Source organism: Pterocles gutturalis, unplaced genomic scaffold (genome assembly GCF_000699245.1).
Source record: "Pterocles gutturalis isolate BGI_N339 unplaced genomic scaffold, ASM69924v1 scaffold5655, whole genome shotgun sequence".
Lineage (NCBI taxonomy): Eukaryota > Metazoa > Chordata > Aves > Pterocliformes > Pteroclidae > Pterocles > Pterocles gutturalis.
In genome coordinates, this window is record NW_010143215.1 from 19,281 (window position 1) to 39,635 (window position 20,355).

A 20,355-nucleotide genomic window follows, 5' to 3' on the forward strand; every position below is an offset into this window, starting at 1 on the left:
AGTGTTTAATTTGGATGTTTGCCTATGTGTATATAATATAAATTAGAAGGAAAAAATCCAGCTGACTCAGAAAAATCAGATGGCTGGCATGAAGTGGGGATGGAGAGTCGTCTTTGCAAACCAGGCTCCCAAGACGGCCAAGCAGACTGACCAGGAGAGTGGGCTTTGCTCACAGCCACAGCTTTCTTCATTTCTTTTCCCAGTAAGGCTGATATTCAAATACTGCTCAACTTATTCCCAAAAGTGAGAGCTTTCTTGAAGTAGAGAATCAAGTTATTGCTGCCATGGAAGAATTAAAACTGGAGTTCTTTACAGATACAGCAGTCAGTAACTTCACTGGCTCTGTTTGCAGTTAAAGATCTGGGAGGTGATCATCTTTGCTTTCCCATCACAGGAGAATGCTTAAGTAGTTTTAGTAGAATGTGTTACTTTTTAGAAAGTCCTAGAATGATGATTTAAAAATGTCTAAACTTGTGATTTTTGAAATATTTGTCCCATATTCAGGACCTTGCTTTGTGTAGCTAGCGTGCTTCCAGGCAGGTCTGAGATCTGCTTGCGTGCCTTTGCTAACTGAAGATATATGGAGCTAGAGAATTTATCCCCAGGAAAACTGCCCTGCTTGGGTTGCGCAGACCATAAAGAACAGGAGGATGTGACTGGAGCTTGTCGTATGGGGAGTCCAAGAGCCTGTGCAGCGTTGAGGAGAAAGATAAAATAATTGAATGCAGATGGCCAGCTGAACATCGAGTGAGGGTGGGAGATGTTTAAAAACATCAGTCCCAGTGAAAACTTAAAAGTAGTGGGAACAGAAGTGCAGTGAAAGCCTCGTGGTCTCAAAGCTCAGTTTTTGACCTGCTGTTCTTCCTGAACTTGTTGACTTGTACGATAGGCTCTAAGCCACCAGCAGCCCGTCGGGTTTCTAACGCAGGGCTGAAGGAAGGACTCTGGCTCTCTGGATACATTTACGGTTGCTGAGAGCCAGTTTTCCATTTGGTGAGTGGCCATAAGCAGAAGCTTTTCCAGCAAGAAGAGATTACTTCTGGATATCTTGATGGTAATTGGAGATGGCAATTAATATTTGTAAATTATTGATGTGATGCTTGGCTTGGAGCTGGGAACTCCACTTACTTGTGTGAGATGTAGAAGTGAATTTCACTTGCATATTTAAGTTTTTTCTTTTCAAGCCTAAGCTGTGCCTTTTTTTTTTTTTTTTTTTTTTTTTCCCTCCAGGCTCTTACCACTGCTCTGCTGGAGTTAGAGATCCTTAAAATGTCTGTTAAATATCTTTCTAAAGGAGTGTGTGGGGGAGCTCACTGGATGAGCTTGAATCCTCATTAGAAACCTATCTAACCTCTGTTAAAGATGGGGGGAAAAGCGAGGATTTCTGTATCCTGGGGTTTTTTCTGTCCTATCCAGTATGCCTCTGCAAATCCCAGAATTGTGTCTGGATATCTCCAACACCAGCTGGACTCTTGACACAAATAGTCAAGACTTCCCAAGATATTGATATGCTGTGATGGCTCCTGGGACTTGTGGCTGGTAATGAGATACAGAAGCCTTCACCTGCAGGTCACTAGTCAAAGTCCAGGGCGCTCTCCTTGTGCCTGCCAGATGGCTAGCTTTTGTTTCTCGGTAAGCGACAGAATGCTGAATCCAGCAAAAGCCTTATTTTATCCAGTAAATCACAGGAAGAATGCCAAGGATCCTGTTTTATGGACGGTAGTCACCTTTCAGAGTTTTAAAAATGCAGTTCCTCAAGCTGAATCGAAAACTTGTGTAATTAATGTAACGTTTCTGCTACGACATCGCTAACTAGATCTTGGATTTGCAATCTTGTTAACGTTTGCCTTTTTCCAGAAAAGCTGATTTGGTTTTAATTTTGGTTTTTTTTGCTAATTCTTGCAGTGCTGGAATTCAGTGCAAACACTTGAATAAAGCCGAGCTGTTTCCAATATCAATTACATCTGGTCTTGAACACAAAAGTTCATTTAAGCGGCATTTAATAAACAAACCTTGAAGAATGTGTGGCCCTTGGACATCTGATGGATCGAATTAAGGTTTAGCAATGTGTGGATTTGTGGGAGTGACTTTACTGGTGGTTTTAGACCCAAGATGAGTGGAGCCAGGCTTCCTTCTTGACTTTCCACAACATCCGTTAGGTCGTGTCTGTGTTCTGCAGGAACAGGAAATTCTGAGGCTGGGGAATGACTCAGAAAAATTATAATAATATTTTATTAGATGCTAGCCCAGAGGGGAGGAATCCGAGCTGAAGGGGGGTTTGCGTGCCAAAATTTTGCAAGAGTGCCGGGTAACTTGCACGGACTCTTCTTTGCATTCGAGCGATTTCCCCAAGTGACGCAGGCAGTGGTTTTGTCCACTTCTGTGATGATCTAAGTTGTCTTAACAAGGAATAATCAAATCTGAAGTGTTCCCATGCAATTAAAATACTCGCTTTCCTGTTTGGATGTGGCTTTTAATTAAAAACTGCCCCAGTCACATGTATGTTCAGATACCTGCATGGTACAGGCACGAATTCAAAAGACAAATGGATCTGAATGCCACCTTTGCTCATCTTTTGAAGCTCACTTCATCTTCCTTCTGATTCTTTAAGGAAAAATGTGTTTCATCTTGAATTTTGCTGCATTTAGCATCGCTTTCCAGTGTGTAAGGTTCCCGTGGAGGTCAGTACATGCTGACCTCTGCAGAAACATGGAAAAAGGTTTATTCTCAAACACAGAGCTTTACACTGACAATATTGCTGTTTCAATCGTAAACATGATTCCTTTCAGTCCAGGCCGTAGGAGAAAACAACCTCAGCGTACTCAAGTTGAAGTCAAAATATGAACTGTCCTGAATGTGGAGTTTGCAGTTCAGCAGCACGATCAAAGCGAGGATGGAGCGTGCGTGTAAGACATGAAGAGCTGAAGCACTGCTCTTGTTTCCTCTGGACTTTTACAGATGCCAGTTTAATCATACTTAAAAAAAATAATTCAGAAACAATTATTTAGTTGATAATAAGTTCCTTTAACCAAACAGTGAGTCAAGAAGGAATGATTATTAGGTTAGCTACACCAAAAAGTGTACGGTTTCGGCTTCGGCACAAGTGATTATTTGTCTTGATAGCAGAGCAGTTGAGTTAATTAAAACACTGTCCACATACCTGGCTTGCTGTGATGGAGAATACGGTTACACGAGACAACAGAATCCTTGTTCAACATGCAGGAGAGTATGCTTAACTCGCTTTTCTTTCAGTTTTTCTTTCCTCTGTACTACACATTCATTGTATATCTCCTTGGAAAAAAAAGATCCCACAAACACAGCGCCCTGTTGCACGGTCTGTGCTTCTGAATGATGCTGCTGTTCAGTTCCAGGCTGACCAGCTGAGTCCAGGCCCCCTGAGATTCTTCTTTTTTTCTTTTCTAATTTCCATGGAGGGTGGTCTCGCTCCGTGATTATCCATACATAGATGATTGAGTGCTTATTTGGGGAAACATGGGTGCATTGGGGTCCAGAGTACACTGTGGACCAAATTAAATTAATGATGGCCTTTAGCTGAAGATAGGAGGTTAAGATTGTATTTTACATTTGACCTTCCACTACTTAGAGTGGGAAAAACTTGTGTCAGAATAAAGATGGGAGCCCAGTCTTTGCTTATAAAACTATCATCAAATCTTCAGTGTTTTCATTGCAGTGGCACTTATTTATAGCGCAGTGATTAATTGAACAGAATAACTGCTTTGGCTTCTCAGGATTTGGCCTGGGGAGTGGGTTAATTCTCACGTTTCTAAATTTAAGCCCAAGTTCCCTGTATAATGACTGCTGGAGGCATGCACTCAGGCACCTGAGTGTGTTTCGGCTTTTCAGTCACCCTAGAACGAGCTAATAAGACGAGTTGAGTGCAAATCCACTCTTTCAGACTGAAAATTCAGAGGATCAGTTGGTCTTTAAGTTGTCTTTGCTGGAATCAAAAGATTTGGATGTTTTCTTGTTAAATATAAACTGAATTCTGCAAAAGTTTGAATATGGACAAAAGTAATTTGAATGCTTTAGGAAGGTTCAGTACTTGACATGGGGAAGAATTGAAGGAAAGACACGTGCATCGTGTGAAATAACGTCTCAGTGCTTACGCTGCAGCAGCTAGCCGAGCCTGGCTGTGCCAAATATCGTTGCGTGTTCCAAAATGCAAAGGACCGAACTTCAGAAGGAGTCAAATAGTCCCGTGAACATGTAGCTGAATTGTTTAAAGCTGCAAATTATGTTTAAATGACTGCATTTGCCTTGTAAGCAGCTTTGTAACGTAGAAGAGGAAGACCAGTATGCATAAATCTTGTAAATTTGTTCTTAGAAAGGAAGTACAGCAGCTGTTGAAAGTTGATGTAATAAATGATACAAAAATGATTCTCCTGGGGTAAGTGTGCCACACTTGGATGTTTTTCTGATAATTAGAATTACATGAGTGGTCCATCAGCTGGAATATCTCTCTTCTTTTTATAAACGCTGTTGAAAATTTCTAATACTTCCAAAACAGAGGAGTGGGGTTTTCTTCCCTGTTTTATTCTGAAAGGAGAAAGAGAAAAGAATATATCGGCTGAAGTCCCGTAGTGTCTGTAGCAAAGGGACGCTGGGTGTATAGCATGCTATTACAAGGGAGTATTATGGTATAGTGTGTTCTAGTGAGTATATGATATAATGCATTCACTGTTCTGGCTGTGAGACTGGCCACAGCTCTTAGAAACGGGAAAAGTGACTGTGCTTGTGAATATCAGTGTTACCAAATCATCCGCAGATGAGTTTAGTTCACCACTACTGTGTAAAACGTAAATAGATTTAATCTTAAATGCGATGTGTTAAGGGTTCCTTCTCGTCAATCAGAGCTTGTGCTCTCCCACTGAGCGGTACAGGAACACCGTAGCAGGCGTGTGCTATTTTTAAAGTTAAATTTACAAGTTCGTTGTGTGGCTTTTTGTAAGGGTCTTAAATTCAGGTGGGTATTAGGAGCTTTTCTGCAGGGGAATGGACTCTTGTCTTGAGTTGGGGGCTTCTTTTGGAAATATTTTGTGTCTATATTTGAGTTTGAAGAATTGTCCAGCGAGACCTCTCGTGCTCCTTTACCGCATGTGTAGCGTGAGGCTTTCCCCAAAGAAATGAAATAGAAACAAGAGTCTGGGAAAACCGCCACTTTCCTCCAAATTGTGTTTTCATCACTATTACTCATTCTAAATGCACGTCAGAGTGAGGAGTCTGTTCCTGGACGCTTATCTCTCTGCTGATGGGCAGCTGGCCAAAGAGCAGCCGAGAAGGAGGAGTAGGTTCAGCTGGTCACTCTCAGGAACGACACGGAGCATCGCTCCTCATGATGAGGTGCTTTGGGTCTTGTCGTGTACATGCATCTGAAATTGAAGCAGTCATCTCGCGTTGCTCTCCGCCTGAAGAGTCAGCCCAAAATTAATAGCTAATGGAGAAGCAAAGGAAGAGACAAAAGTGGAACCAGATGGGCTCATGAACACAGATACATCATTTCACTCCACTTCTGCCGCGACACTGCTGATTTGTATCTGCTCCGTGGAGTATTAGGGTTGTCTGTTTTCAGAAAAAGTCAAGATTTTCCTGAAAGCTGCTTGCTTCCCATCCACTTTTATTTACTTAGTGAATGCGTAATCGTTTTGAGGTTCCATCAGCCAGGTCTCCAAGTATCAAATGATGAACTCCTATGAGAAGCATCTAGCTTTCTATAAACACTGAACGGGCCTGCTCTTCCAGCTGGGCTCTTCCCTTATCACTCATTACCACATTACAGTCCGTGTAAACCAAAGTAAAAAAGCCTCAAACTAATGTTCCAGCTTTTTCAGCACTGTCGGTAACTTTACCAACCACTTATTAGTTTTTTTTTTTAATTTTGGGTGTGTTTAGAGGGTGATAGTGTGGGTTAGGGGTTGAGTCTCTTGCTAGCCCCATCTTGCTCTGTCCTTTGGCCTTTCTGGGTTTTTTTGGTCTTTTGTGCTCACGTTGTTTTATGTTTTTCCCTGCTTGCTTTGACTTAATATCCTCTGTATGTTATTGCCTTGTACTTGGGATTAGGGATGTTTTCATTTCGGGCAGTTTGATCTCTTATGTCACATCTAGTGCATTAAGATAGTTTGCACTTATGCTTTTGGGAGCTGTTGCCCCCCCCAGTTTTTTCTCCTCTAGGTTTCTTTCCTTTGAAATCATACCAACCAGTTCACTGAATCAATGGCTTGAAGAGAAGAAAGCACATTTCCATATTTTCTTTATTCCTTCCTCTCTCCCCTTTTCCTTTCCTAGGAGTTATGAGTTCATCGCTTCATGATTAATTTTACCCTCGATTGCCTTTTGTCTTCATGTTCTCAATCAGCTTTTCATCTCCCCAGTGCAGAATGAAATGTAGAAGAGATCCCACACTGGTTATTTCTTTTACCTTCTGCATTAGCACGTTCTCACCAATATATTGAAGAACTTACCAATTGCCCTATATCCTGTTGCGTCCCCAACTTTCTGCTGGGAAAGGGCGTTTTACTGGAGTCCCTTGGAAATACACAATAGGCTAATTGTTTAATAATAACTCTGGGAATTATTTGTTGATTGTCCCTCGGATGGATTGGAGCACGCTGCTGCACGTGCCTTAAGGTACCTACAGGGGAGCTGGGGTTCCTGGGAGGATGCTGCCAGCGTGGCCAAAGCCTCCAGTGCAGGAATATTGATAACGGGGCTGCCATCGGCGCCGGAGCAAGAGGCCACAGGATGGAATTTGCTTGTGCTTGCATTCACACTAGACTGAGGCTGCAAAATATCATCTTGTCTCTTTGTCATCAGCGCCTCTCTGCCATGTTAAGAGCAGCTCTCGTAGTCTTTCTCCCCATGAAGTGCAGGGAGACAGCTGGGATTGCGAAGCCGTTAAAAGCTACCTGTGTAGGAGATGTGTTTGGTTTTATATGTGCACACACACAGGCACACACATATTTTTATTAGCCAACATGGTCATGTTTGGCCAGCTGCCTGGAAACTATTCTAAACTCTACCCAGAGTGGGAGCTTGTGAAAAATACGCTGGAGCGTATGGATGGCGTATTCTTTTAGCAGCTCCCTCCTTTCCACTCCATTATAAATATTTACCTTTATCCATCAGTCCTCGACAATCACTTTACTGGCCCTCTTTGGCAAGAAGCTAACATTGAGAATGTATATATTTAAGTGTAGTGGACCACACTAGTGGTTAGGTAATTAAATCTGAAATTATTGGACGTGAGAGCATAGGACTGTGTTGTAACTGAAGTGCAGCTTGTTTTTTTTTTCTTTTTCTTTTTTTTTTTTTAAAGGCTTCTGGCTTGGAGACAGATATGGACTATTAATAACAAAATCTGTTCTTAGGGATGCTGGTCCTTTTTTAACCTTAATCTTCCCTCCCTGTGTTTTTTTTCTCCAAACCATCAGGTCCCAAGCCTCTGTGAAGATCTCCTGTCCTCTGTTGATCAGCCGTTGAAGATTGCGCGAGATAAGGTGGTAGGAAAAGACTATCTATTGTGTGACTACAACAGAGATGGAGACTCATACAGGTGAGTTGTGTCCAAAGCAAAGAACTAACTGGTTGACTTTGTAAATGAGAACAACACACGAGTGTTGCAGTCCCTTCTTCCTCTTCTTCTTAGCTATAAAAGAAATTTAATGATATTAAACTCCTCTGGGCAATGAAGCTGGAACTGTTTCAACTCCTCTTTTGAGTAGGACATTAACTATGGAAATTGTTAGTATTTTCGTAATGTGAGAGAGCATAAACATCTTCATCTCTGGACCACTGCAGAGTGCTTCAGTTTCGAATAACGTGGTTGTACGTCTGCTAATCTGATGAGCTTTGCAAGGCAGGTCCCTATTGTCTGTCTCCAGAACAAGATGTGTTTTATCCTAGAAACCCCAGTGTTTCTGCACATTTTCTTCTTCACTAAAGCCTAAAATGTGGCTGTTACCTTGTTCAAGGGGTGACTGATGCATTTCTTGTTCAGCTTTCTGTAGTGTAGTTATATCTTAGAGAATTAAAGCCAGTCGGATCTCTAGAAGAAATGCCTGTGATGGCCTTGGTATGAAATCATCTATTGTTGCAAGGTTGTAAAATCTTTGGAGTGGGTAACAATAGAAAAGAGACGGTGCAAGCAGTTTAAAGAAAATCATCTTCTGCTTCTACAAAACAGGGGGGACTTGCCAGCTGGGAAAGGCTCTTTCACTCATGCTTTGCAGGGGATCGAGCCTGACTTTGGACATGCAATGCCATTAGCTGTCTGTGAAAATCTTGACCCAAGTTTTTCAGCAAAGAAACAGGAATCCCTCTCTACCAAAATAGCTAATTTAAGACTGTAAACAAAAGAATGAAAATATTCGAGCAATATAAGCTGTATGTAATTAGAATATAATAAATTTGGAAGTAGGAAGGGCTGTACTACTGGAACGGTACAACGAGGCTCCAGTGCTTTGGCTGACACTTTGAATGCTTTTTTTTTTTTAATGTTTTTTCTCCGTACCTTGCCATTAGGATGATTACAGTTGAGGAACTGTAACTGCTCAAATATTTGTTGCCTGGTTATTTTTTCCCCCTCCGTTTTTGCATTGCCTGCCTTTTCTTAATGCCTGTAGTGACAGTGGCACAGCTCCAGATATTTCGTTAAGAATCACAAAGCTTATAGTCCAGAAAACTTTGTGAATGTTGCATCACCGAGCTTTTATTCTTTTAGCGAAGGGTGCTAGGCTGTGAAGTAATGGCCACCATTCGTCTTCTGTCCTGAGTTAACAGCTCAGCCCTTCTGCTGCTTCTGGTTATGATCATGGTTACATCTCTGCTCTCCGTGCAGCCTCAGTGTAATAGCTCACATTTTTAGTGCTAACAACTGGAACTCATCTAGAGTAAGAATTTAGCTTGCTTTGTGCACATTTGCAGTAGTGGTTTACATTCATCTGCCCAGAATGTTTCAAGAATTCTCTTTCAAAGTGGAATTCCAGAAAAGATTTTAACATTTTTTTTTTCCCTTTGGCTCAGGCCACCATTGCAGAAGCAGGTAAGCTTATAAAGGATTTTAGATTAATTGGTTTGAATTGCTTTGAGTTGCAGGAAAGGTACTTATCTCAACTGAAAGCGTATCTGTCTGTAAATGATTTACACAGAGAACGTGCCGAGATTAATTTCGTCCTAGAAACAGGAGGAGGAGACTGATAATGGATGCAAAATTTGACAGTGCATCTGGATTGCGCCTGAGTGTAAATCCTAACGAGCTTTTTAAAATACAACCTATTGCAGTGGGCCAAGGAGTAAGAAGGTCTCTAAGGTGAAGCGTTCACTCTTGGTCTTTAGGGTCCAACTTTGAAAGCTTGTTCAACCTTCTACAAAAGAGCCTGGTGTGTTTTAAACGCATTTGTGCATTAAGCTGTATGTCTGTTAGCAGCTCCGTGCATTTGATCGGTTCTAAATTAGGAGCTAGAATAGATTTTTTTTTTAGCTTCTGCCTTCCACAAGATGTACTCGTGCAGCTGCATCCTCTCTGGCAGATGCAGGAGAAGGGATTAAATTCGGTATTTCTTGCGGGTCTTTCAGGAGATGCCTTCTCACTGAAATTGGGATGTTTCTTGCAGTCCCCTTGCATCCTCTTTAGGCTGTTGACATGAGCATCTCTCACCAGAGGCACAGGAACCACGAAAAGACACTTGTTAAACAGTGTTGTGACATGCTGCAGTAACCCACCCCTCCGTGTGTAATTAGTGCCCGTGGCAGCCCTTTCTTTAAGGTTAGTTTCATGCTTGCCTCTGCAATTTGCTCCATCTCTTTCTTGCTGAGAAGATATTTAAGGAAGCAGGAGGATTTATTAAATCACTTCAAAATCTTCACGACTTGTTAAGTAATGGGGTTTCACAAAAGCTATTTCATTTGTTCCTATCGAATAGGCATAATGTATTAATTGCTGGCATTAAAGAATGCTGCTCTTTACGGTTTTTAATTCAAGTGTTCTGCATTGAAGTGATTCTTCCTTCTGGAATTTATTGGTCTCGGCTCTGTTGTGTGAGGTAAATTCTTTCATTCAGCACAAAGCAAAAGCCTTTGAAAACCAAGCGACACGAACACGTGCGTGTGTTAATCCCATTCTGTGCCTCTGTTCAGACACTGTTATTCATACCTCATAAAATCTGAAGTTGTTGCTGGGAAGCGGCTCTTACACTAATTTAATCAATTAGGGCAAAATCGAGGAGGAGTTTACTGGGCTTTTAAAAGCTTTTGATGATTTCCACAAAGATTTTTCAGAACCACACGCTTGACTAGAAGTCCCAAGAAATACTGTTCCCTGCCCGCAACATGCGACGTCCCCGATTGCTGCACGCTTCCAACTAAATGTCCGTTTTCTTCTCCTTGGAGACGTTGCTAATTGCATTTCTTTTCATACTAACCCAGGAATTTCAAAGCATTCTGCAAACAACAGAGCCTCGTGCTACTTTGGCAGGAAAGGTGGAGCTAGGTAGTCAGACTTTCTCACTGGGAATCAAGTTTTATAGGGGATTTTTTTGAGTGGTTTTACAATTTGAGTGGGAATTAGCTTTGAAAAAAGGTTGCTGCGGGATGTTTGGCCATTCAGGTGGTGACTCCACCAGTTTCGTGGGGCAGCACCCAGGGAAATGAATATCCTCATTGCTTAGCCCGTCCCAGTTTGCTCCTTCCTCGTACTTAGCCAGGCTTGATTTTTCTTCATGTTGAACATGGATAAGACCAGAAGGTAGATTTTTGGAGTCTCTCTTGGATCTTCATAAATAGATAATTTTCATTTTTATCAAATTATCGCGCTGCTGCTTGTAGGAGCAGCCTTTCATGCTCGTAGCCTCACTGGCACTGCGGTGAGTGCTCCCATAATAGCAAAGCACAGAATCCACGTTGGGAAGGCAGAGCTTTTATTAATTTTTTTTAATATATAAGACTTCAAGGTCCCCAACTTTGTCCATACATTTCCACTCTAAGCATGTTTGATCACTCTGTTAAATGGAATCCTTATGGGGAATTCGGTGCCAACAACACTGAAACCTGTTAGCTGAAACAAAAACCATTCTCTTAGGGAAATTAGAGGTCTGACTTTGGAAATTTAAGTGCTTGTCTGTCTGTGTTTCTTCAAATAGCCTCCATTTAAGCTTTTAAATGTGTTGTGAGTACTCTTCCACAAAAAGAAAAAATACGGGGTTGTGTTATGGAGGGTTTTTTTTTTTTAGGTGAAGTTGTTGCTGGCTCCAATATAATGGATTGAAAACGCTACAATCTGCTAGCTAGAAGAATCTGTGTTGCTGGGCTTTCTCAAATCCCGTTCCTGCAGCCTGTAAAAAAAAAAAAAAATCTACTGTTTGCAATTAAAGTATCTTGACCATGGGTTCTCTGCTCACCGATCTCCTCGTATATGATGGAGAAGTGCGATGTGCTGAATTTACAGGAAACAGTAGAATTTTTTCGAATCCGCATGTTAAAATTTAGTAGCGAAAGAAAAAGCGAGCGCATCCTAATGAAGGATGCTGCTTAGGTAGCAGGACACTTCTGCGTTGCCTGGCGTATGAACCCCGGCTGTGCTTTTGCAGACTGACGATGTTCTGGCTGCCTGAACTTCTTTGGTGTCGTTCGGTTTTGCGTGTGCTGCCCGAGGGGTGTAGGTGTGCCATTTGGGAACCCCAAAGATAGCAGCACCAGGTTTGATTTTTGTGCAAATCTCTTCCAGATTTCAGAGAGTCGTTAGGTAAAGGAGCACTACCGTAGCTGTTGACTTTTCTCCAAAGCATCCGAGTTTTAAACAACTGTTTTAAAACGAGAACCACCACCTGAAAAGCATTGCTGCCGGGTGGATGTGACATAATGATTTAGCTTTTCCTGGTGTCTCACCTTTCGAGTCAGATGTGGTAGGGAAGGAGTGAAGTGTTGGGAAAGCGCAAAGCCAGAGCGAAGCAGAGCCTGTTCTTTGTGCTTGGCATTAAACAGATGTCAAACCTAGACGCCTTTCTGCGAAATGAATAACAAATGGCTACCGAGGAAAAAGCCCTGGCGTATGGACTGCATTAAGAGCTGGTGTTAGCAGGCTGGAGTATTTTGAAAAACGAGTAGGTAAAGGGTAGAGGTACCTTTCTTTAAACTAGCGGTGATATATGTAGGTTGGTTATTCCCAGGGGAAATGAAAAGGAGAATGCAGGTTTACAGGACGGGAATTATAAAAGTCTTGAGCAGATGGGCAAAGGGTTCCATTAATCTTTTAATACCAAATCTTTCATTAAGAGCACAAAATCTCGTCCACACCTGCAGAAATCATAGTAAAACCTGCAGCTTTACAAACCCCGTTAAATCCTTCAAGCTTCTAATGTTTTCCTAATGTTATGCTAAAAGTAGAGTTGATTTCAAAGCAACATCGCGGAGAATTTGGACCTTAATTGTCGACAGCAGGGTTTGGCTCAAATAGTGGCAGATCCCAAATAAACTACACAATCTATTTGTATTTGCATGGAAAGGATTTTAAATATCTAGTGTGCAGCAGCTGAGGTTTCATTTTTTAACATTTAAGAGGGAACAGATTCAAACCCAAAGATGATTATTTCTATAGTAGAAGCCTGAAGACAAGGAGTGCTCCCCAGGAGTCAGTGTCCTCTTTTTGTCAGTGTTTAAAATAGCTGTTGAGGGTGAGATTCTTACTGATAGCTGGTTCTTGGTACCTTTTGGTTTTTTTTGTAAGTTCAGCATCTGTGGATCAGGTCAGACCCACTGATCTCAACCCTTTAGAGTTTGTCTCAGTTGTCTAACAGTCTCTCTTTTCCATGTCTCTTTGGCAGATCACCGTGGAGTAACAAATACGATCCTCCCCTGGAAGACGGTGCCATGCCATCTGCTCGCCTGCGCAAGCTGGAGGTGGAAGCCAACAATGCCTTTGACCAGTACAGAGACTTGTATGTCAGTTCTACCGTACAGAGCCCTCTGCTTTCTTTGTTCCTTTCAGCAGGCACGCGGTACACACGATGAGTCTAAAATGTGGTCACTAGCCGCCTCTGATTGTGGCATACCGGTGTGTAGCAGAGGAAGAAGGGTAGGCAGCCGCTGATCCGCTGTTGGGAAGTGTATCCTCTGTGATTTCACGATACGAAAACATGATCAAATTTGTCAGCTGGTGCTAAAGGCAGATGCTGAGGTGCTTTCCTGCCTCCCTCCCCCCTTTAACAGATGAATGGCGTCTTTGTCCTGAAATGACCTGTGTTCTCTTTGATCTTGACTAAGTTCAGTCTTAAACCATCTGCTTTTTCCATTCCCTCAAGACTGTACTCTCTCAAAAAAAAAAATATATATATAGCAACAACTTTCGTATCTTCCAGTAAAATGGCAGGGACCAGCATGCTGAAATGCAGCAGTTGTACGGGGATTAAAGTACTTCTGCTGCAAGAGCCCTTCTCTGATGCTTGTTTTAGGCCCTGTCTTGTTAAAGGGGTGTAAAGCAAAGGAATTCGTAGAGCATGGATAAGGTAAATGTAGATCAGGCAGTGTCAGCTGAACAGTGTTTCTGAAAGGTGGGACTGTGCTGGTCTTGCATTGCAATCACATCCGAGATCTCGAGGTGTTTAGCTGTCTGTATAGATTGTGGTCTCCTAAAGCAAGCGTATGTTGCAAAGCAAAATGAACTTACGGCTTTGCCCAGTAACGGGATGCTTTCGTACTGGAGGTGCCTAATGCCCATGGAAAAGGTGAACAAACCTCATTGCTTCTTCATGTTGCCCAAAAATGCAGATAAAACCCATCCTTACATGCGATTCATCATGTGTCACTGTGCTATCATAATGCTAACAAAAGCAGGTAAAAAGTTGCTTTTCTTGGTAGTTTTTTCTACTCGTTTTAAGATGTAAATGCAGCCTGTCCGAGTGTGTGATCTTCACACTTTTGTCCCCAAGTATCAATTTTTTTACTTATTTTCATGCATTATTTTCATAGGTATCCAGCTTCTCCTGTAAGTAACAGTTTTTATTGGTGTCTGAACTTACTGGAAGAAAGGAATTGTGCGTATGCAGCAATGAGAGGTTTGCAGTTGCTCCCCAGGTGCAGAACAGACCAGGACCAGGAGGGTTTTTTTAATACACTAAGATGAAAATGAGCAGGTTTCTGGAACCAAGGTTGTCTGTTCAAATCCCACTCTGATCAGATGACCGTGAAGTCACGGCTGGATACAATAACTTCTGTAGAAAGGTTTCATTTGCAGGAAGCGTGGTGCAGGTTACTCTCAGACGTAGGTGAATCTGTTGAACCCTGCTCCGTGTGCGGTACGACAGCAGTCTTAATATATTGTATGGAAGTAAAAGGCGAGATTGTGTCAAATTTTATCTTTCAGTTTGTCAGTCCAAGTCTTACAAGCAGTACGTTGTTAGAGGGGGTATGGGAGGGATTTCTCACAAAGGCTTCATTCTCGTGTCATCAGCCAGAAATGACGGAGGCATTATGCCTTGCAGTGCAGCCGGACTAGCTAAGTGCATCTGCCAGCACGGTCTGCTTCGGTGCATGTTATGATCTCAAAAATGTGGCAGAAAAAGAGGAGAAGGGTGGCTTATGTTTTGTTGAGTGGCTTAAAAATTGGGGCGTTTTTGGAAAGAATTTGCAAAGTTAGGAGAAACTTAACCTGACCATTTGAAGGGTTCCTCAATTGGAAATGTTTTGTACTGTACCTACAACAGAAATCTGGATAGAAACATGCTTTTGTTCTAGTAGTTGGACTCTGCAGTTGCCTTAATGAGACAATTGGATTTTGTATTTTAACAGGAGAAGCTTCACTTTTACTTGGAGATCAGAGGGGGGCAAAAATGATGGGGAGGATACCAAGTGCCAGCTTTTCTCCCTGCTGCTTGCTGGCCTTGCCAACACATCAGGTTGGGAACGGCTGAAACCATTACCAGTACACCAGCTGTTGAAACCATGGGGGAGTCTGAAGAGTGGGGAAGGTTGTGGTGGGAACAAGGTGGCAATTGCAGTGATGTAATTTCCATGGTCTGCTAAAGCTGGAAACTAATACTGCGCACCCACTGGAAAGCCAAAAGTAGGTCTGAGCCATGCGATGGCGATTAAAGGTGTCACTGGTCTGCTGGTTTGGCAGCTTGCAGCACTGGGAGAGGCGTCCGCGACGCATCGGTTCTGGGACAAAGTTAGCGGTGTTGTTTCAAATTCCGGACAACAGAGATTTTCCAGCATTTTGGGATATTTCAGGCTCGTTTGAAAGCGTTGTTGTATTCATCAGGAAAATAGGTAGTGTGCTGGCAGTCTTCAGTGCTGTGTCTTTTGTGGAAATTATGGGAAGATTTCTAACAGGTCCGCCGTCCAGTAAAGGTGTTCATTCTGTAGGCAGCGTGCAAAAAAAGTTTGGAATTGACCTGCAGAGGCTTTCGTTGTCTCTGTTCACTCTGATTGTCCAAACAGGCTGTTCATAGGTGACAGCAATCTAATTGATATTTCATATTAAAAAAATCTTTCTTTAAAAGCGTGAGTTTCGGTGCAGTGGCTGTTGCACTGTTTGACTTTGAGCTGGCACTGCAGAGGACGAGGATGAAAATGATGGGGAGAGAGAAGCCTCTGATCTGACACCTTGGGTTCTCCCCAGCTGTCCCCTAAGAGGCTGTTCTGTCCCTCTCTCTACAAAGTACAGAATGTTTTTGAGCTGCACCTCTAACCACAGCTATGTGGTGTTTTATGGTAGAGAGGTAACAGTTAATACAAAAATAATCAGTCATTCCCAGAGAACACCGAGCTCCAGTGTGCCTGAATTTCCTGGGCTGTTAGACGTTTTTATTCCTATGATGAGGGTTTCTGCTAGGGTTTTTCCAAGCAGTTGGTGGCTTTGTTTCCAGCCTTGCTGGGCTAAACTGCTGGATCTTGTGCTTGCACTCATCCCGCCAGCATGGGCTGCCCGTCTTAGGAAGATGTTGTGTCTCTTAATACCTTGTAAGCACTTGTCTCTGAGACATCGCTCTGCATGGTGCTCACTCCACTCCCCAGCTTCAAAATAGATCTTATACTGGTTGTTCCAGTGGGGAGCAGAAGAGGAAGATCTTGCCTTTGTAGAGAAAAAGAAGCGCTTTGGAGAATACGTGCTATTCCCGCTCTGCTCTCCATGGATGCTCCAAACTTCTTCTGGATTATCTCTCATTTTACCTTTACGCACAGTAAGTGATGATATCTCACAGAGTTCATCTCGGGCTTCTTCCAACACTTCAGATAGTTTCAGTTTTTCCTTGTGTCAGTCCCATTTGGCCCACATACCATTCCTTTTTAGATTTCTCATCAGGTGTGGTAAGTATCCACCTACATCTAGTGAGTCATCGGCATGTATCTGCCCTTTCCCAAGGGGCTGGCACCTGCTAGCGTGGGTGTTCGGAGGGAAACAGCCTGTGATGCATTTGGGAACAATTTCTGTGAAATAATCCATTCAAATTTGCTTGCTGGTGACTAGTCTTAAATTTAAGTTTTGTCCCCAGAAGCTTATTGGCCAGCAAACGGAGTGTCTGTAGTGTGGAAACAAGTTTGGAGAAGTCACGTAATATCTCATAGAGTTGTTTCAAATCACAAAAGCTTGAGAAGAACAAAATCTTCCGTGCCTCTCAGCCAGTGCTGAATTGTTCCCTGTAAGCGTCTGTTTTAATGCAAACTGCCTTTGAGTATCTCTAGAGTTGTCCACCTTTTATTTCTGGAGGCATGTTCATGCCTCTTTGGGTCAAAGAGGAATTAACACCGAGTTTTAGTTCCCTCTCTCTTATATACGTTACACAGCGAGCATATTTCTTGGTTATCTGTTTTACCAAAATGCATGTCACTTTCCCAAAAAACAACTGTTCAATTTTGATCTCCTGCTGCCAGGTTTAACTCAAGACACTGCCTGAAGCTAATGCCCTGGTATGTTTTTGCTCAGTGGGTTATTATTCCCAGATGGAGGTCTAATATCTTACACCATTCGGTTAGAGCCTTGGCTCTCCACTTCCAATATCGTGAAGATAATTTCTTCAAACACATGGTTGTAATTCATTGCCCTTTGCTTGACATGTGTGTGTGCGATTGATTGAAATCAAAGCGTAATGAGGACCAGGGCATCTGGATAAATCTATCTATTTTAGGTTCTGTGTTCTGTTGTTTTGGGTTGGAGATAATCAACACTTTAATTAAGTAATCTAATCGCTCTTTGTTGTCTGGAAGAAGTCATTTCTGAAGTGATTAAATAGACCTCCCTGGGGAAGGATGCTGTGGATCTGAATATTTCTACAAACAAGATGAGTTCTGGCAACTCTGGACTGTTTTAATAAGCAGACATACATTCAGAAAGCTATCTTTTACCTCTTTTTTCTTGGGTTGAGTTGGATTTATTGGTACTTTTGATTTTTAACAGTTTTAGAAAAAAAAAAAAAAGATAAAACGCTCTTCTTAATCATTCTGCTCCTGAAAATGTTTTTATTGGTTAAGGTTTTGAGTTGCCTCAACAGAGTTAAGCCATGAAACCTTTTGAACTTCTGCTTCTGTCTGTGTTTTGATGTCGGTCCATTTTCAATTTGTTATATTAGAGCTCTGGACGAGGAATTTGGTAGCAGCGGAAGGAGGTCTGGGAGAGGATTGACCTCTAAAATATCTCCATTGTGTGTAATCCTCTTATTATTGAATTTCAGAATGGAATCCAGTCCGGAATGGAGTTAGTCCTTCACATTTTAATGGTGTTAGCAGTGCTGAGGATGGCACCCGTGGCAGCCAAGTGTTCGCAGCACTCTCTGCAGCAGAGATCCTGCCTGAGCCGAACACCCAGCACCTTTCCCTGCTCCGCTGGAGGAGGAGAGGCTGCAGGAATTTCCTGGATGCGTGTGCCTTCAGGAATATGTTGATTCAGGAGCATTTTGCTAGAGAGCTTGAAGGGGCGGCCGGTCAGGTACAGTACTGACAGTCTCACCCCTTAGTTTTCAAGGCTGATTTTTTTTTTAGTGTATTTAACCTCACTGAACAGCCTTGATTTGCTGAACTTCAGGGATGTCTCGTTTTGACTCTGCAGCTCTTTGCCATCGAACTCTGTGCTGTTGTCTCTTCTAGCAAGTATGTTCAACTGTCCTAAGTTTATGGATAGCTAAGGATGACCTAAGATTATGGATAGCTTTCCCCTTTTTAGCTGTTTTTACCTTTTTTCTTCATTTATTTTGGATTGTGTGCTGGGACCACCTCTGATACTAGCCTTCATCCACTTCTCTTGATAAGAAAAACTGGCAAACCTCTCTTAGTGCTGCCTTTGAGTTTAACTCTTCACGGTGCTGCTCCAGTTTATCATCTAATTTCTTCTTCCCTGCCTTTATATCTCCTTTCACCTGCTCTGATATGTCCCTTCACCTGCTCTGATGGACCACGAGATCTTCCTCTCCAATGTTGAAAACACTTCTCACAAGGTTTGTAGCAACCGCTGTATTTATCTCTTTGACCAAATTTGATTTATTTTATGGATGGAACAGCGCCGATTCCACCAGGTAAATACAAGGAGAGCAGCAGCTGTCAGAGGCGTAACGCGTGTTTTTGGTTTGAGCGCTCCTGCCCGTCGGTGTGCGCGGGGGAGGCGGTGCTGAGCCCGCAGTGCAACTTTCAACTCACAAAGCCATCAGGCAGCTGCCAGCTCTTTATAGAAGCGTTCTGTCTGTGTTTAGATGTAAACCTAGTTTGCCTAAACTAAAAACCCCTGGAAAAGCTTTGAAGTGACTTTATTGCCATTAGCTCACTGTTCCTCATTAGGGGTTACTAGCCCTTTGTGATGGCTTTCTCTTGGGCACGATCGTTACTGCGGTTTTCACAGCGAGGGCCCTGCAGATTGAATCCAGATGCATTTGTTATGCATCCCAGCGCTAAGGAAACCTGACTTTCCATCTCGCTGCTGGCTGGGGTTTTGCACAATAGGGTGTGACATCAGGATTATGTCATCTCTGAGATTCTTGCCTCCGGGTTAGACTGATAAGTACAAGATGAAGTCTCGTACGGCAGACCTAAACTGCCAAGATGCTCGCTGCTTTAATGTTCGTGTGCGTTCAAACTTAAAGCCATGATGTTTTTCCCAAGGGAATTCTCTAGATGTAAGTGTAAACAGAGCAGTGTTGGGGTCCCTTCCTTAACTCGCCCGTGAGCAGCTCGGAACAGAATCAATATTGAAGCTGCTGATATGTATTACACAGATTAGAGCAAATTTAGAAGAGAGGAAAAAAAATAAGTGCACTGTCATGCTGTGTAAACTAAATTAGTTGGTTTTCATCTGTTTTTTTTCTTTCTTTCTTTGGTTGCTTCATTTTGGAGCAGCTCTGTACAGACTACATTCTTATCTTCTGAATCGGAGATTTTCAGCAGAGGAGGAGTTTTTCCCTTGGGTTCCCACGGTTCTCTGTGATTACATAAAATCTGAACACGGGAGAGGGAAAGCTTGTATGAAGAGGTCAGCGCTGATGGTGCAGCGCTATCATCGAACACCATTCTCTGAAGGTTTTAAATCCCTAGTAAGAAGTGACTTACGTGTGAGAATAAATTTGAAAACCTCAATTTATTATGATCTGGAATTTTAGGGCGGATTATCTCTAATAATACATGGCTATGCTTGCAGAAATGTAGCTCATGCTTTCCCCAATGCAGTATTTTAATGATAGAAAATTGAAGACAGTAATATCTGATATATGTCTGTTTGAAGAAAGAAGTACATCACGTGAAACCTGTGCTCTGAGCAGACTTTGGCAAACCTGATCTATGACACAGAAGATTTCTGCTGCTGTCTTTTCCCTTCCTACCCATGAATTGTAGCTGGCAGAGCCCAAAATGTGTCAGACAGTCGGTGGGTGAAGCAGCGGGCTGTCTCTGCGGAGCGTGCTGGTCCGACGGATGGGTAGGATGGGTACGATGGGTACGGGTGGAAGCCGGCGCTTCCTGCTAGTTAATGAACCGGTTCCGCCTTTGGACGCGTTACAAAGCGACCCATTGTCGTGCTTATTAGGTGGCTAATGGAACTGTTTCCAGGTGACTTCTCAAAGGGGATTTGGTCATTAGTTTCCATCTGCCGAGAGTAATTAGATGGTAAGGAAAATGTAAGCAATATAGGGTTTTTTTTAAAATAATGAGAGGTACTAGAAGGCACAAAATGGGAGGTTCTGGGAGTTTTTTAGCCTTCAGGATCCCATTGTTTGGATACTGTTTTCCTTCCTTGCAGAGTTCTTGCACTTCACAACTCTGCTTCGCAGTTTGAGTCATCCCACCGTGGTCCAGATGTGTGCTTTTAAGTACCCCTGGCATTGAAGTTACACATACCTAACTCGATTGGTATGTTTGCTCGAGGGATTT

At 42.6% G+C, this 20,355-nt stretch overlaps 1 protein-coding gene across 3 annotated transcripts in view; it reads left to right on the forward strand.

The window, feature by feature from the left end:
* Positions 1-20,355, forward strand: part of CAPZB (capping protein (actin filament) muscle Z-line, beta) — a 46,055-nt gene that overhangs the window by 6,577 nt on the left and 19,123 nt on the right. For all 3 annotated transcript variants that reach the window (XM_010084639.1, XM_010084637.1, XM_010084638.1), the window contains 2 exons: positions 7,449-7,570; positions 12,834-12,947. In XM_010084639.1, the coding sequence (XP_010082941.1) occupies positions 7,449-7,570; positions 12,834-12,947 (236 nt within the window). The remainder of the gene's footprint in view (positions 1-7,448; positions 7,571-12,833; positions 12,948-20,355) is intronic.